Raw genomic sequence first — 18688 nt, forward strand, 5'->3', positions numbered from 1 at the left:
CGGTCTCAAGAAAAAGAAATTAGAAAAAAAAAAAAAACGTGAGCCCTGCTATTGCTGCCGCCGTATGCACCGAATATAGCCGTATAACCCAGGCCGCATTCTTATGGATCCATCACCAAAATACGCGCACGATAAATAAGATCTAAGGCCATCGATATTCCATACGGCTATATAATTAATATGCGATGCATAATATGATTTCTCATCATGGAGACGAGCGTTTGAAGAAAGCTAGGAAAGAGATGTGTAATTGGTGTGGTGACGATGATTGGTGTGGCGCACTTGGCCCGACTGGCATTGGTACGATAAGCGAAATAGTTGATGTCACTTAGGATTTGAGTGCGGCTCCACAATTCAGCGGGGACCACCAGTCGCATTGATCTATATTCATTTTCCAAAAAATTATATAGTTTAGATGAGCTTGGAAAAGGCACCAACTCAAATTGAAAAAGGTCGCTTGAATGGTATGAGCTGTTGCGGGGTTCTTTCTTTCTTAGCGTGGAAGGTATTTCCTCTCAGAAAAGGTAGAAAAGAAAAAGCCTCCTAGCTAGGCCAAGTTTTCCGGTACCCTAAAGTACAGCTTTTTAGGAAATCATGTATTTCTTAGTCACATTAGTAGCTGGATTTTTCATTAAAAATCTATTTAATTATCTGACTTCATAAGAAAAGTTATAACTGATAGTTTGTCACATTAGTAAATGTATATAATTAGACGTTGTCTAATTTGTATATTATTTATCTCATACTTAGAGGCAAAATGTCATAGGATCTTTAAATGTGCATATTTCTAACCAACACTCATAAATCCAAAATTTGTTTTGCAAAGTCATATAGAGGGCCTTAGAAATGTAGCTAGATTTTTAAACTGTGCGCCTTTCGTTTTGAGTCTAGTCCACTAAATCTACTTTCATTTGGGTTAGAAGGGTAGAAAGAGTAGGACTTGCATACATGTATTCGAGCGGTAGCTTTTAGGCGATGGGGGTTCACATATGATATGACTACCACATTGTAAACAAAGCATGTGCTGAAGACAGGGCCGGCTCGGGCCTTAGGCGACTGAGGCGGTCACCTAAGGCCCCCAATCCACGGAAGGCCCCCGCCCCCACCCCACGGTCCCCACTTCCCACACGCCACAGCCCACAGCATAGTTTTTTTTTTTTTTTATTTAAGCCGAGCTGGAACTCTGGAAGCCTGGAACTCCTTGACATGATGACATCCCCACCCCTGAGCCGTTCTGCCTTTCCCATCCATCTCCTGATCTCCGATAGCTAGAGACCTAGAGTGACAGTCGTAGCTGGGCGCTGGGCAGTGGGCGACGGCCGACGGCGACGGCCGACGGCTACGGCAGTTCAGCGGCTACAGTGCATCTCCTTCGGCCTTCGGCGTCTCCCCAACGGCAGAGTGGCTGGGCAACGGCTACGGTGACAAATGACAAGCAACGGGCATTTCTTCCCTCCTTCTCTCCCCCCTTCTCAGTTCTCTGCCGCCGGTGATTTCCTTTTTATAGGTGAACCAGTGAACCTTCTCCCAAATCCCAAATTCCCAATCTCCCGTTCTCCATTCTCGGCAGACTCGCAGGCTCACAGCACCGCTCCATCTCTTCTCGTCGACTCGTCGTCCTCGGCTCCTCCGAGGCTCCGAGCCTCCGACCTCCGGCCTCCGGGCTCCGGGCCTCCGGCTCCAAGAAGGCAGAACCCTCCTCCTCCGGCTCCGTCCTCGGTGGCTCGGTCCTCCTCCTCCGGCTCCAAGAAGGCAGATCTCCTCTCCAGCTCTTGGACCGCCGGCCGGATCTCCTCTCCTGGGCCCTGGCCGACGCCCGACGTCGCCGTCCTCGGCTGTCAGCTCCTCCCGTCCTCCAAGTTCCAACCTTCGGGCTTCGGCCGACGGAAGACCGGGCAAGTGGCTAGCCGCCGGCCCGCCGGCCGGATCTCCTCTGAGAGGAGTCCTCTCCAGACTCCAGCTCTCCTCGCCGTCCTCGGCTCCTCCAAGGCTCCGACCTCCGGGCTCCGCCGCTCCGGCTTCCTCCGCTCCTCGGCACTCCGCAGTCCGCACTCGGCAGCTCGGCTCACTCCAACTCTCCAAGGACCAAAATCCACCATCCTCAGTCCTCACTGTCTCACTGAGTGTCTCTGTGTCTGAATCACTGATCGGCTGATCCCAAATTGGATTCCCAATTCCCGGTGTCCGGTGAGAATCAGACAATCTAATCCACCGTCTCTCCTCTGTTAGCTCCTAAGCTAGTTTACTTTACTAATTAATCTTTTGATCCAATTAATTTTTATTTAGTCAAGTTAGAGACAGTAGCATTGATTTTTTTTTGGGTCCAAATGTAGGTTGGTTGTGACTTCGGCGGTTCGGCCTCTTCTCGCCGTCGAGTTCGGCACTATTCGGCCTCTTCTCGACACAATTAAGTTCGGCACTACTTGTCGGATCCGAGTTTGTTTTTCTTGACACAATCAACTTTTTTATATTTTGATTTATTTGTGGTGTTTTTTTAATTTCTTAGTTTGATAATATTATTTATAGATTAAAATGTCTAATAGAAAATATGACTGTGGGTATGAAAAACTCAAAAAAAAAAGAAAAATCGATAAACTCATTCAATCTCAAAAAGGAGCTCTAGATAGATTTGTTGTTACAAACAAACAAAATACCACATCAAATTCAACTCAGGAATTAGCAACAGAACAGACACCCGAAATAGAGTTAAAAAATGAGATTGCTAGTGAAACACTATCTAGTGAAGAGCACTATGAAGAATCAGATGGAGATAAGATAAACAAGAAAAAAGATTGTGGAACTAGTTCTATTTCTACAAATTTTTATGATCCTGGTCAATGGAAAAATATTGATACAAAATTTAGAGATCTAATGGTGGAAAGAGGTCCAATTAGAGATTATGATTTTCATTTTCCTAAGGATGAAAACAATAGACACTTCTCTACGATATATTACATTCGTAAGTTACCTAATGGTGAAAAATATGATAGAAGATGGTTAGTGTATTCGAAAGATTTGGATAGAGTATATTGTTTTTGTTGTAAATTATTTAATTCAAAGCCTAGCACGAGTCAATTAGTCAATGAAGGAAGTGAGGATTGGAAAAATCTAGGTATCAAGCTTAAAAGTCATGAAACAACTAATGAACATATCATTAGCATGAATAGATGGATTGATTTAGAAGTGAGATTGCTAAAAAATAATACAATTGATAAAAGTCTTCAAGAACAAATAAACCAAGAGAAGGATCATTGGAAAAAAGTTCTATTGAGAATTATTGCTGTCGTAAAAAATCTTGCAAAAAATAATTTAGCATTTCGAGGAAAGAATGAAAAGATCTATCAAAGCAATAACGGAAATTTTCTAAGTTTTATTGAAACGATTTCAGAATTTGATCCAGTAATGCAAGAACATATTCGACGCATTCAACATGGTGAAATTCACAATCATTATTTAGGTCATAATATTCAAAATGAATTGATTCAAATATTAGCATATGAAATTAAAGCTATAATAATTAAAAAGATTAAAGAAGCAAAATACTTTTCTGTAATACTTGATTGCACTCCTGATGCAAGCCATCAGGAATAAATGACCCTAGTTTTAAGATGTGTAGATACTTCAACAAGTCCAGTAAAAGTAGAAGAATATTTTTTAGAATTTTTAGAAGTAGATGATACATCTGGAAAGGGTCTTTTTAATGAACTTATAAATATAATAGAAAAACATAAACTTGAGGTTAATGATATAAGAGGACAAGGGTATGACAACGGATCTAATATGAAAGGAAAACATCAAGGTGTACAAAGAAGATTATTAGATATAAATTCTAGAGCGTTTTACACACCATGTGGATGTCATAACTTAAATTTAGTATTATGTGATATTGCTAACTCATGTCCTAAGGCTATATCTTTTTTTGGAGTGATACAACGAATTTATACCTTATTTTCTTCTTCTACAAAACGATGGAAAATTTTACAAAATAATATATCCACATTAACTCTTAAACCCTTGTCACAAACACGTTGGGAAAGTCGTATTGAAAGTGTCAAAGCAATTAAAAACCAAGCTCCTAAAATAAGAGATGCCTTAGTTCAATTAGCGGAAACTAGTGAAGATCCTAAAACAAAGAGTGAAGCCACATGTTTAGCTACATATGAGATTGAAAATTTTGAATTTTTATTAGGCATGAATATTTGGTACGATATATTGTTTGCTGTTAACTCAGTTAGTAAGATTTTACAATCTGAAGACATGCATATTGATGTTGCTATAGATCAATTAAAAGGTCTTCTTTCTTATTTGAAAAGTTATAGGAAAAATGGATTCATGAATGCTTTGAATTCATCTAAAGAAATTGCAAATGAAATGGAAATAGAACCTATATTTCGTGAAAAACGTATGATCCGTAGAAAAAAATATTTTGATGAAAATAATGATGATGAGATAACAAGATCAGCTGAAGAATCTTTTAGAATTGATTACTTTTTATATATAGTAGATCAAGCTATTTTTTCAATTCAAAATAGGTTTGAACAATTTACCATATATGAAAATGTTTTTGGTTTTTTGTTTAATTTTAGAAAGTTAAAATCTTTGAATGAAGATGATTTGAAAAAGTGTTGTCTTAATCTTGAAAACTTTTTAAAGCATGGTGAATATTCTGATATTGATGGTATTGATCTGTTTTCAGAGTTAAAAATTTTAAAAGAATTTTTACAAACAGAAACTAGTACTCCTATTGATATTTTAAGTTTCATAAAAAAAACAGATTCTTTTCCAAATGCATGCATTGCATATAGGATATTATTAACAATACCTGTAACAGTTGCTTCTGCTGAAAAAAGTTTTTCAAAATTAAAGTTGATAAAATCTTATTTGCGATCAACTATGTCACAAGAAAGATTAAATGGATTAGCTATATTATCGATTGAAAATAGTATTTTAATGGATCTTGAGTATAAAAGTTTAATTAGTAATTTTGTTTCTCAAAAAGCTAGACGAATTATTTTTAAATAAAAATTTTAAAATATTTTTATACTTATTAAAAAAAATTTATTATTTAAATAATAATAAAAAAGGCCTCTTCTAATGAGTTCGCCTTAGGCCCCCAAATGTATTGGGCCGCCCCTGGCTGAAGATAGAAGATTGGAAAGGGATCAGGGCTGGTAGATGGTATGAGGCAAATGCTAATGGAAGAGCTAGCGGACGAGAGGAATGCGATGTGTGGATTCATCTTATTTACCGTCGAAGAGCATGTGGCTAGAATATTGTTATTGTTGCTAATTGCTATTAACAATAAATATAGAATTGTAGACACCCCTATTTATCCTTTCTTGACTCCTCTTACTCTTTGAAACTTGATTAGGATCAACAAATAAGTGAAGTAACTTTCTTTTAGAATACCCATCCAAACCCTTAACTCTAGACCAAATCTTGGTTGCAAGAAGATTTCCCTCTGATTCCTGGTCAAACCAACTTCAGTTGGACCCATATTCTCCTATATATCTACTTTAGGTTGCCAAACCTCAACTTAGCCGGAGCATTCTAAGTCGCTAACCCCATCTGCCAAGGGCCTAAATTAGAGTGGTTGGTGTTGTGGTTCAAATTTGGCCCGATGGTGACACGCCGGAGGAGTCGTGGAAGCCACCGGTGGTTGGAAGAAGAAGATGGGGGCCACTTTCTGCGTGACGGCGGTGGCGGACTTGCACAAAGCCTCACCGGTGTTTCCGGTAAGGGCCCTCCGACGATCAAGTTAGGGTAGGTAAATTTGGTCTACCCAAAAAGTCCCTTAGAATTTACCTGACCGGGCTATTTATAGTTCCGGTGGAGAGGCACAGGTGGCAAAGGCATTGTTTGCCCTCATCATGAGAGGGGGTGTGGCTCTGAGCCGAATGGCGCGCAGCTATGGCTGGTTGGTGGCGTGTGGTGCTGTCTGTTCTCGAGAACGGTAAGGTATTGACAGTCACAGCATGGTATGGCCGGAGTAGTTATGGTGTTGTCTTTTGACTGTCGAGGGCCAGCTATCAAAGTGTGGCACTGTGGCGTTGTAATGTACGGCCACATAGGAGGGCGTGGGTGAACACATGGGTGCAGTTGTTGGTGAGGCCGAACCCATTGAAAGGTCGCATCATATGTTTGGCAAGGTCGGCTAGACGGGTACCGAAGACAGCTCGGCTTTCCGTGTTCCGAAGTGTGCTCGGTGGAGCGCCCCGAGCTCGAGGGTCAGGGCGTACTACTGAAGTGGGCACCCCGAGCTCGGTCGGGTGGGTCGGCGAATATTGGAGATGGCCCAAATTTGTTCGGGCAAGTTGGCGAATATCCAAGGCTGATGGAGTTTTTGGCGAAGTCCGAGGCCGAGCTGATTCTGGGCCGGACCGAGAATTCAACCGGTCGGTGTTGGCGTTTATTGGGCCAAAACTGAGCGGCCTTTTAGCTGTGGGCTGGACAATCCATTTCGCCCCCCATCAGTTGGTAAGGTGATGCAAGGAGGGAGTGCAAGCTTCAAAGCAACATAGAAGAAGTTCATGCCATTGACCTAAGCTTTAGAAGTAATTCTTTTGTCCAATTACCATGCCTTATGGTACAAGAGAACCTTAAGTTATGCGTTGGCAATCTAACATGTTTGGGAGTTATTGATGTGTTAAGTTTTTTGAGAATAATGTGGGGTCATTGATGTTAGGGTAATCTTCATATGCTATCTAAACTAGTTTACTGGTTGTGCACAAAACTCGGATATCTAGCACAAAGTTAAATTTGATTCCTTTTGTCAAGAAAACAAATTAAATTTAATTAAATGATTAATCTTTGGAGATGGGCTTATGTATTGAAATTATATATCCTATTACACAAGAAGAATGACATTGTGCTATAGAGCGCTAGTGAAGTTTGTAAATCTAGATTCTTATTTAGAAAAATTCGCTTGAGAGGGATAATTCATTATTTACTACATTGCAGCGTCTTCTTTAATGCTGATCCTCCTTTATACTGTGAAAGAAGAAAATACAAATTTTCTTTTTCTTCTACTGTGATAAATATGCAACTTATTGTCAGGATTGGGGCTGTGACCCCTCTATGCGCCTGAGCATGCCTTAGAGGCATGGATACAGTCAACAAACTCATTGCCTCCCAACCAGCCCTCCACCATTACGTTCAGTCTCTTCCTCTAGAGGGGAAACCCAATCAATTACTAGTTTATCGATATGGACGGTCCAATAAATTTTATGTTAACGTTTCTATAGATATTTTAGAAATCTTAAAATTTCTGAGATGCGCCACCACATATGTGTGTGTATGATGTATGACGGAGCATGACTTGGTAAGATTAACTATATATGGCCATGTGAATAGCATATCATAGCATGTAAAGGCTTTTGCTTTTTTGATGTCCTCGTCAAAATGTACCTTATCTCATTCGATTTTTTATTATTTTAAACAAATTTAGCTAAAGAGATTTGATCTGATTTTTATTATATCCTTACCTTTTTTGCTCCTATGGGATGATCATATTTGCGTGATGACTTGATTGACTTAATCTTCTTGCCATTTATTTCATTAAGGGCTAGTTGTTCTTTATTTGAGTGACCTAAATCAAGGAACATCTATGATAGCTTTACGTTATATATATATATATATATATATATATATATATATATATATATATATATATATATATATATGGGTGTCTCTAAGGATTTTTAATTCGAAAATTTTAAACTTCTCTTCTCTAAACTCTTTAAAACTCCTTTCAATCTGGGTGATCGTTGCAATACTCAATTTTGAATATCACCTACTGGGTGCACAGTTCAAGGAAGAATTATTGTACCTTGGAAGAAAACTGCCCAGTAACCCATGCAGAGAATCTTTCTCTAAAGATAGCGCCTGCCTAAATCGATAAACATTTCCTCTCTTTATTTATCACTTTTCTTGCTAGCCACTTCCCTCTTATTTATCTTTAATTTTTTCAATATTTCCTATCATTCATGATAGATGAACTTAAGTTTAGAAATTGTAATGATGACCTGAATACATATTTGTGCGAATGAAACCACCATGTGATCACCATTCCCTCAAAGATAGGGGTCTCACTGCTACTCAGGCCTATGAAGGATCAATAGGAGGTGGGTAGAGTGCAAAAGTAGGTACAAGTGTCTTTGCTCTTTGCTCTGGTTGTTTCTTTCAGGTGGTAAGGATGGGGGGAAGGTAGTCAGACTTGGTGCCTAGAACACGAGCCCTGGTGTCGGGGAAGAACTCCATCCCATGCAACTCCATCATCTCGCCATCCTCTGTCACTCCTAGTGGGTAGCTAAGTAGATGGCTTGGGAGATCGCTGACAAGCATGTCACTCGTGTAGAGTCCCCAGTTCCTTTCAGCAATCTTGTTTACCTTTCGCATGCACTCAATGCTTTGGGGTCGAAGGAAGGTGTCGTCAAGCATACCAAGGTGCTCATACCATAGTGCCAACCGGAAGCCGTGGATCTGCCCCTTGACTGGCTGCCTGGTTGCCAGATAATTTGGTTGGTATGCTCCCATGGCAATCTCCGAGTCCCTTCCTCCATCCATTGACCTCTGATTGATGTTGGCTGATCCAATTATAACATACTCATCATCAACTGAAACCAAATGTTCAGAGGATTACTTGATTAGAGTTTAGTTCATATGTATGGACAATGACCGACTGATACAAAATCAACTATAATGATTACCAATCATCATCTTGGCATGGACATAGATCATGAATCGCCTGGCTTGCTGCGCTCTGTTGTAGTCCGTGTCTGGCTCCGGATGCTCCTCGGCTTGGTACTCGCCACCTTTGTTCACCTCTCGATTCCCTAAGCAGAAGAAAGAGAGGTAGTCCTTCGGGTTCGCTCGGAGCCCCTTGGCCTGAAGGGCCTCTGCAATGTCAGCGTACATCATTTCCATTGTCCTACGCTGCCAGTCTAGAATGGCCTGAACCGATCCGCTCTCAGGGACGCCCTCCGGCCACATAGGGATAACCACGTAGACAGAGAACCGCTCCCCGGACTCGATCTTGCTGACGATTTTGAGTGACAGCTCCTTGGGGATGAGATGTAGTGCCCCAATGTCCTCGACCGTGACACCGTCAGCTGCTTTTCCTTTCCACCCATAAGAGCTACCCAGGAAGTATTGGTTCTCGATGTAGATGAAGTTCCTGGCCCTGCGAATAGCATGGATGTAAGCATCCTGGATGCTGCGATCGATGACATGATCCTTGCCGGTGACAAGCCCTGCCGCGGCGGCATCCTCTGGTGCATCCGGGAATCCAGCTACCGCACCCCCGTCAATGGATCGGAAGAGCTGGACACTCCATGCCTCTACTTCGTCCTCCGTGGGAGGGGGCTCCTCGTCGGGAGCCAGATCATACCCAGGCTGCAGGAGCAGCTCTGCACTCCCGCCCTGCTTCCTCCATCGTTGCTCAAAGTTGCACAGCACATCCCATGCGACACGCCCCTCCAATCGACAGTGGATATCGTGCCAGGGCTCCCGGGGCCCGCCCTTCCGGATGGATGCCCCGGGAAAGTTGGGCTGATGGAAGTCATTGCGGTGTGCTGTGCCCAACGTTCGGAACAAAGAATGGTACTGTGTGTCATATCTCCCGTCACAGAGGTCAATGCCCCCGACAAAGCCGGCGATCCTCCTCTTCCTCCTCCTCCCATCGTCATTCCTCGTAGCGGCCATCGTCTTTCCGGGCACCTCAACATCCACGACCAGGGTCTTTTGGTGGTGCGTGAACATGGTGGCCGTCTCGAGGTCCTGCACGTAGCTCCTTCCCTCGTCTGGATTCCGGGGGCAGAGGACGCAGTGCACGCCCGTGCCGCGAAAGTAGCTGGACGTGTCCTGGTCGTGGGTGGCCATCACCCCATCCTTCCTTAGCGGGCCTAGGCCTAGTGAGGTCCTGTCATCCCACACGAGCATCAGCACTCGGACGCCCTCACGGGCTTTTTGCTTGAGTAGCTCCCCGAGGGTGGCATCCCCTCCAGGCCTGGGCCTCCTGGGGTCTCTCACCAGGGTGATCTCTGTGTACACCGACCAACCTGTGACATAGATGAGGTGCCGGGCATTGGCGATGGCGTCGAAGATGTCCTCCCAGCAACGGCGGGGCTCGTAGTAGCGGTTGCCGGCTAGAGGGATTCGGCTGGGAACGAGGCCATCGTCGGGGACATGGGCGTCCTGATAGAGCGTCACCTTGCAACCCTGCCGCTGCGGGAAGAAGGTGTGAGGGACACCCGGGTACCGCGGGCTGGCGATCCCCCGGCCCCAACCCTGGTAAGGATCTCTGGACACGTCCCAATACCAGAGGCGGACGTGGATCTGGGCGCCTCCACCCACCTGGCTGCCGTCCTCCCGGTAGATGTCGAGCCACCTGTCCACTGCCTCACTGTTGTTATTCTCGAGGATATCCATGACGGGAAGGTAGGCCCTTCCGATGAGCGATGCCCCGACTGGGTTGTCGGCCTTGACGGTGAAGATGACATCGGCAGCCCAGTGCGCACAATAGATGCGGAAGGACTCGTACCAGCGGGGATTGTTGGGCTCGTTCGTGATCACTCGGGTCCGACCCACTCTGGCCTTCTCCAAGTCGACGGTCGCGTAGAGCTTCGCAGGCCCTATCCCGAGACCCACCGACTCCTCGATGTCCCCCGCAAGCTGCCATTCGCACAACATCCGAAAGATGATCAGATTATGATCCAATCCGCCAAATCTCGGATATGGGAAAAATAGTAATATAAATCTGTCAAATAAATAAATTAGAATAAGTGATAAAATATTCTTTTTATATTCTATTCCATCCCACATAATTATTTTTTCTAGATGAAAGTAATAAAAATGCAATCTCGATATTTTTTTAAAAAACTTACATTATCCCCATTTGTTTACCAAGAGATAACAGAGAAATTCCAACAAAATGATAAAATAAATTTCTGCTTCACCATTCTTCCATTCCATACCGTATTTTGCTCCCTGCTTTGGCTAGCTATACATACATATTCTGCAACCAAACTTTAGATTTTTTTTTTTTTTGGGAGGGGGTGGAGGAATCGGGATAATACAATAATTATGATCAAACCTTTCGGCCGCAGAATGACACTCTCTTGATCCATGATAATCTTCTCAGAAGCCTCCTCTTTGACGTGGTTGGTGCCTCCCAAATTCAGCCAGATGAAAATGGTAAATAACCAGTCAGTGTTAAGAAAGCTAACTAAAAATAAACTATATACAGAATAGCATGCTGCAGGGCAGATGTTGAATAGATAATTTCTCATAATCATGTTAGCCTAATAAACTCCTTTTTACCAATGGACGCCCATATAAAATTTTAAAGAAGAAAAATACTTTGAAGACCAAGCATATGTGCCTTATAAATTTATATTGAAACCAAAAAGCTTTGACGAAAAACTGACAAGGTTTGGCACTAACGAGTTGCTTGATTTGAGAATAAAATAAATAAAAGAACGTGAATTGCTGAAGGAATTCAGGGAGAGATGAACTAAAATCCAAAGAAATGGGCTCATTTTCAGTCCATGGAATCAAAAGGCTGTCTTATATACAAATATAACACAGACGTTGTGGCAAACATAAATTTTTGACACGCTTCTATTATTGTCAACATCTATCTGCATTTCAGAATATGCATACCTTCTGGATGCGTTTTGGAGCACTCATGGACATTGTGTTGGAATTGGATAAGGACGTTGCTTCAAAGATTGTAGCTTGAAGAGTTCCATGTAGCAAATACTGCGCCATCGCTTTACGTATTCTTGCTTATGTCCACTAATAAATGGAGGCGATCTTGTCCCAGGAAATGAAAATATAAGTCACCCGGAAAAGGGACCTTAAATAGGGTAAAACATGGTGTGAATCAGGGTTCTGTATGCTTGGAAAGCTCCTCTAGGATATATAACCCTACGAGGCATGGAAACTAGTTCTGCAAGAAAGGTACTGAAACCAGGATAGAGTGCTTTAAATAGAAATTGCTTTCTTCTTAGTCTTTGATGCAAGAAACTTATGAGGAGAAGAAAGGGACAACCCGCTATGAAGAGGAAAGTGCAATTCTAAAGAAGAGAAAGGAATAAAGAGATACGATTCCTAGGCTGTGAGGGAAATGCAATTCTGAAGGAGAGAAAGGAATAAAGGAAGAGATACTGTCATGACCCGGATCCGGATCATAATTTCTCACACCCCAAATCTGGCCCGTGACACGGCCGTACTACTATAGGGTGTTGCTCACAATAACACGAAGCCCGTGTTAACAATAATTATTACATGTAACAAGATAAAATTTTATCAATTTCATTTGCAATTTAATAGAAAGCAGGTACAGAGCATCTAAATCAAGTATTTGAGTTTGAAAGATTACAACCCAAACTTATTTATATGGCTACATAAATGAAATTTTGTATATATATGCTTCAAACCCCTTTTTCTTTTACTTTTTCCCGTTCCTAGCAACCTTACTTATTTGGAAAAAAAACAACGAAAATCATATGAGCTATGAGGCTCACTAAGTAACCATGTACAATCTTACCAGATCAAGCATAATATTCCACATGCCGGTGCATTTATTTAGGAAAACAACATTTATAACAAAGTAAAACATTTCATATACCATATATCTAAATCAGTCATAAAGCAATGCATGTTCAATCATGCAAGTTCATAAATATGGATGTGCATCATAAAACGTTGCCATTATTCTATACTTTGAAAACCATACTCTCAGATGGTAGTGCAGCTATGGTCACTATTATTACCCGTGACAGGGCCATATGCCGATCTATTATAACTCGCTAGCGAGGGCCATATGCCGAGCTACTATAACCTACTAGCGAGGGTCGTATGCCGAGCTCCTATAACCCGCTGGTGAGGGCCATATGCCAAGCTTCTATAACCCGCTGGCGAGGGCCGTATATGACAATTTGAGAGTTCATAAATCATATTATGCTTTTCATAAATCTTACTTCATAAGTAGATTGAAAGATGAATAATGGCATCATAATATATAAAGTTCATGATCATGCTGCAAACTTCATTTTTTTTAATGCAACTTTCTATATCATCATAAATCCAGTTTACACAATATAGTAAACATGATGAATGCCATTTAGTCAAATCATGCACCACTTGCTACATATGCTTGATCCTAATTTTTGAGGAACATAATTAGTAATATACAACTTCGTATTCAAATAGTTTTATGTATTTGAAAGCAGTAAGTGTTGGAATTTGTATCCTAAATGTCAATCGTCAGCATATTGATGATTGAATTTTGTAAATGAATTGACAAATTAATAAAGTGTTATTTGGCATTATTCATCATTTCATCTTCAAATGAACTCTTATATGATGAAGTCCTTAGGACTTATGTTATGATAAAGGAGGATTTATCTTTGAGTCCTTAAACTTGTTTGCGACGAAATAATATGTTGTTACTAGGACGACAACATTATCAAGATTAGGTCGTTGTGTGACATATACGTTGGTTGTCCTCTTAACCAAGGAGTGTGGAGACACTGGTATGCCACACAAGTGAAGTGTAGAAGTACATTTCACTAAACGTGACCAATTTCGGAACGCTCTACTGTCGAGAGATGTTCCGAGTGGATATGGGTATAAGTTTGGCCCTCTGACCTGAGACCGCAACCTGTGATTAGCAAGCAACTCACTGTACTTTGGTACCGGACTACCTGAATTTCTAATTCAGTGACGGAAGGTCACTGGGTGCAGTCAAGTACTTGCGTAGTCAGTTGTGAGTCAAGATGGAATTGACCCCTCCTGAAAACAGGAGATAATGTCTTGTGATTAATTTAGCAAAACCTTAGCCAGGGTAATCCCAGTGAGGAGTCACGGGATATTTAAAATTAATCACATAATGGATGTACTAATTATAGGGTTGACAGTGAGCTCTAAGTCATCCTGGCATTAGGAGTCAAAGGGATTGAATTATACAGTAACCATAGTTCAGGGTTCCAGAATATTTGCTTCGCATATATTCGACCTATCCGGACGTCGGGTACCATTGCTAGATGGTCACATCGATTAGTGTAGAAAATTGTTCCTATACTACCGGCTTAGGTTCGAACCTATGAGGTCACATGCATAGAAGATTCCTAATTGATCAAGAAAGCTGATGAATGATTAAGAATCATTCAGGGGTAATTTGGTCAATTTGATTGGCAAATTATCTTATAAAATAATTAAAGTAATTACTGAAGGATTAATTAGTAATTAAATTACTAATAAACTCAATTTGATTGAGTAATTGTGCTAAGGATGAGCCAAATTGAATTGGATTCAAGTTTGGGCTCAATCAGGGTTTTGACCTGATTGGATTAAGTCAGAACCAAAAAGGACTTAAGCTGATCAAATTAATTTTAAATTAATTTGTTTTTAATTGGGGATTGACCTAATTGAATTAGGTCCAACACAAAGTAATAATTCAATTTGATTGAGTTTGCATGAGCCAAAATTGAATTGGATTCAATTTGAGCTCAATCAGGGTCTGACCTGATTAGATTGGGTTCAACCAAATTGCTTTGTTTTAATTCGGGTTTGACCAAATTTGATTAGGTGCAACCTAAGGGAATTAGGCTCAGATGATGTGGCAATTATTGGTGACATGGAATTGGATTTCATGAATTTTAAATAAACCAAAATTATTGCATGGCACATGGACCCATTGCTTGACACATGGCGACATTGTTTGTTATTTGAATTTAAATTCAAACATTAAGCAATGTGTTAAATGATTTTAATCACTCAAACCATCAGACAAGGTGGCGTCTGAGTTTTTGAATGGATTAAATTCGAATTTCAAGAGGTGATTTCGAAATTATGAAGTGTTTTACCTTGCCGCATGGATTTCAAATTCCTTCCCTCTTGCACATGTGTTTAAAATTTGAATTTAAATCAGATTTGGTTGAGATCTGATTTGGGTTGTTCCTATTCCTTTGCATGTGCCAACTAAAAGAGGTTTTCTGAAAATAAATTTCAAATTTTGAATGAAAATTCGGAGGCCATTAAAAGGGGTCAAACATGGGCACCAAAAACACATCCATTGCAGCCTTCTTCCTCACCCGCCTCCTCCTCCTCTTCTTCTCCCTTTTAGATAGGGTTTTCAGGGTGAATATCTAGAAGATTCAAGATCAGATCTGAGTCCTCTACTTCCCTTACAAACCTCATCTCTATCTGCTTCAAGACGATTGATCAAGAGTTGATTGAATCCCGGCGGGCAGATTTCAGCTTTCAAGTGTTCTGCAGCTGCTAGCACTGTTGCGGAAGAAGATCCTTCAGGACTTCGCGTGTACTTCTCGTAGAGGCCATTTGTGTGCGTGGCTGCGAAGTCAAGAATCAGATTCACAACTTTCATCCATCATAAAAGGTATTAATCTAGCATTAATCATTTATTATGGTGTCAAGGTCTAGGTCCAATTCTCCGAGGTTTTACCCTCTTTTGGGGCTCCTCACGGAGATATCTCCAGAATCCATTCGATGGATATTCGGAGATTAATTGGAATAGAGTTCTTAAGTTTCAGATCTGATAGTTAATCATGCATAAAAGTTTTAGCATAATTGTTTAAACGATTCCGGCATAATCCTATATGTTCTTAAGGTGCTGATTTCTAGATTTGATCTTGTAAGCATGCATGAATTAAATTGTTTGATTCGATTTTTCCGCTGCGTTTTAAAACTTAAAAAGAACTACGTATGGCTTGATCCCCCTTATGAAGGGGTACGTAGGCAACCCGATCAGGTTCAGCCATGGTTTTCAAAAAAAAAAAAAAATTCAGCATGCTAAACACCGAAGAACCTAGGATTCACTTTCAGTGGTATCAGAGCCAGGTTTATGTTTAAACTTTTATGTTTTAATTCTTGCAATTAAATCTGAAATCATTAACATGTTTAGATTAGATCTAAAGTGCTTTTTACGATTGATTTAATTGCTGATTATGCATGATTAAGTAGATCTGAAATTTTGGATGCATATGATGCATGTTTGTGTTAGGATTAGTAACATGAATAAATCTGAAATCATAATATTGTTTAGATTAGATCTAAATAAAGTTTATGATTCATATGATCTTTGATTTTAATGAACAAATCAGATCTGAAAATAAAAGTGAAAAAACAAATACATAAGATGTATGTTGTTTGTATTAATTCATGTTGTTATGTATATGTGATGCATGAACATAAAACATAATGACTTAAACATGATTTAAATCTGATTACATGTGATTAATTACAAAAACTCAGATCTGAAACTGTGTTTTAAGAACTGAAAGATTGTAATTAATATGTAATTAAAAAGAAATATGCAATGATCAAAACTTTCATAAGTCTAAACTTAATTGAGAATTAAGTGTTATGAAATAGAATTGTAACTCAATTAATTGACATTGCATAATTCTTTGGGCATATGGGTTAGCTTGAATCAAGTTCTTAGGATTGGGTTAGACCTAAGGTTAGAATCAAACATGGTCTAATTAGAGTTAATTGATCAAATCTAATTAAGTAGTAACTAGATTAGGTCAAGGAAACTCTAGGTTAAATACAATAGTTGTAGATTGATCAATTCCATGTCTTTGATTAGACCAAGATGGAACTTGATTTAGGCTCAAAGGTGTAGCCCGAGTCATTTGAGTAATCAAATCGAAATTGATTAACCAGTCGGTGTCTAAGGTAAGTTTGGCAGTTTTGACCGGTGGTTTTTAATTGGGAGCTACTCGCACTGATTCGTCTTTGTCGAGTTAATGGCATATCCCTTCCACCGATCTCACTTACCTGGCCGACATGGTCAATCACATTTTGATTGGATCACTTAATGATTCGAGTTAGCCCATGCCTTAAGAAAAATCAGTATGACTGATTTAGGTGTCTCCTTAACCGGTTTGAGTCTAATCTGATTTGGTGAAGTCAGTGGAAGAAATTAGACTAACCGGATCTTCTCATCTATCCTAATTATGAAATCCTCTAAAATTATTAGGTCCTTAAAATGAAATGGTTATGGAGATAACTAGGTCATAGCCTCCCATTAAGTTGGGTGATAATGGGTCCAATGTTTTGATAATTATTGGAGGCGCCACACGCCTGGTACTTATCAAGCATTGGAATTGTCATTCAATATATGATGAGTTAAGTGTACCTTCAATAGGCGGTCAGGTGAGCCAAGCCACACTCGGGCTTGGTCGTCTATTAGTTGATTAGACTTAACTCTATCATTTAATGGTTGGACCTGACTAGGGTATTCGGTGGAGGCGCCACATGCCTGCCGGAAAACCTAGGGCAAAATCATCACTAGAAGTTGCTTGGTGAAGCAATTGGTTAAGAACCTACCAATAGGTGCATATGGGTTGGCCGAGCCACACTCGGGCCTATATGGGATCTATTGGGTTCTAGTGCCCACTAAAGCATTAGGAGTAATTTTTCGAATTAGAGGTAGAGGCTACCAATTTGTATAAAATAGTGGAAATATCTTTAGACTAAAGTCCAAGTCTACTGTGTTTAGTCAATTCATATACTAATAGCCAAATTTTCTTTTTATGCAGAAATGGCCACTAATTTATCACTTCGCTCATTGTTGGACAATGACAAGTTGACTGGTCCAAATTTCAATAATTGGCATAGGAAACTGAAAATAGTGCTAGAGCATGAGAGGATCCTTTATGTGATAACGGATCAAGCACCTGAGCAGCCCGCTGCTAATGCATCAAGATCGGCCAGAGACACTTATCAGAAGTGGCTCAGTGACCGGATCACTGTTCGATGCATCATGTTGGCAGCAATGAGTGATGAGTTTAGTAGGCGTTTTGAGAATACGCAGCCGGAAGATATCATTCAAGTGTTGAATGAATCATTCGGGGTTCCTGACGACGTTGAGAGGCACAAAACTAGTTGTGCCATCTTCAGCGCCCGAATGAAAGATGGGACCTCGGTAACTGATCATGTACTGTACATAATTGAGTTGATCGAGCGTCTAAGCTCTCTTGGCTTTCCCCTTCATGATCAATTGGGGAAGGATGCCATACTAAACTCATTGCCTGGATCATACCGTCCTTTTCTCACTCATTTTCGTATGACGAAACCTGTAGTGAATTATCACCAATTGTTGGGGTTACTACAGACGTTTGAGAATGATCACCAACTTCTTAAGAAGACGGTGAATTTAGTGGGAGGTTCATCCAAGGGTCGCTCCTTTAAGAAAGGGAAAAAGAAAAATAAAATCTAAAAGAAACAGGGGCACCATGCTCAGCCTAGTCAGAAAAAGAATAAAAAGGCTGATCAGAGCAAGGCGGAGTGCTTCTTCTGCAAGAAGCAAGGACATTGGAAGAGGAACTGTCCTCTTTACATTGCATCCCTCGATCCGAACCGGCCTAAGAAAAGTGGGCAATCAGTTGCCAATCAAGGTACTTATATGATAACACCTTGCAATTTTTCTATTTGTGATAATTCGACCTGGGTATTGGATACCGGTAGTTCTTTTAATATTTGCAATTCGTTGCAGGGGCTACAAGTCAGTAAGAGGTTTGAAGAAGGAGAAAGGTTCCTGAATGTTGGAGATGGAAGACCAGTTCCAGTTCTAGCTTTAGGAATTCTTAAACTTGAATTCAGCTCTCATGTAAATGTCCTTAGTGATTGTCACTATTGTCCAAGTTTTCTATTGAAT

General features: G+C 40.7%; 1 protein-coding gene and 1 long non-coding RNA gene across 2 annotated transcripts; one reads left to right on the top strand and one right to left on the bottom strand.

Annotated features, from left to right (window-relative positions):
* Window positions 1-1996: 1996 nt before the first annotated feature.
* Window positions 1997-2848, top strand: LOC120108137. The gene is made up of 2 exons (XR_005509607.1): window positions 1997-2187; window positions 2334-2848. It is a non-coding gene; the product is annotated as an uncharacterized LOC120108137 (long non-coding RNA).
* A 5138-nt stretch (window positions 2849-7986) lies between these two features.
* Window positions 7987-12848, bottom strand: LOC103697701 (phospholipase D alpha 1-like). The gene is made up of 4 exons (XM_008779615.4): window positions 11662-12848; window positions 11093-11167; window positions 8709-10671; window positions 7987-8615 (listed from the first exon to the last, which is right to left on the bottom strand). The coding sequence occupies exons 1-4, from the start codon at window positions 11767-11769 to the stop codon at window positions 8182-8184; spliced, it is 2580 nt and encodes an 859-aa protein (XP_008777837.1). The 5' UTR covers window positions 11770-12848; the 3' UTR covers window positions 7987-8181.
* Between the last annotated feature and the right edge of the window lie 5840 nt (window positions 12849-18688).

Source organism: Phoenix dactylifera, unplaced genomic scaffold (genome assembly GCF_009389715.1).
Source record: "Phoenix dactylifera cultivar Barhee BC4 unplaced genomic scaffold, palm_55x_up_171113_PBpolish2nd_filt_p 001195F, whole genome shotgun sequence".
Lineage (NCBI taxonomy): Eukaryota > Viridiplantae > Streptophyta > Magnoliopsida > Arecales > Arecaceae > Phoenix > Phoenix dactylifera.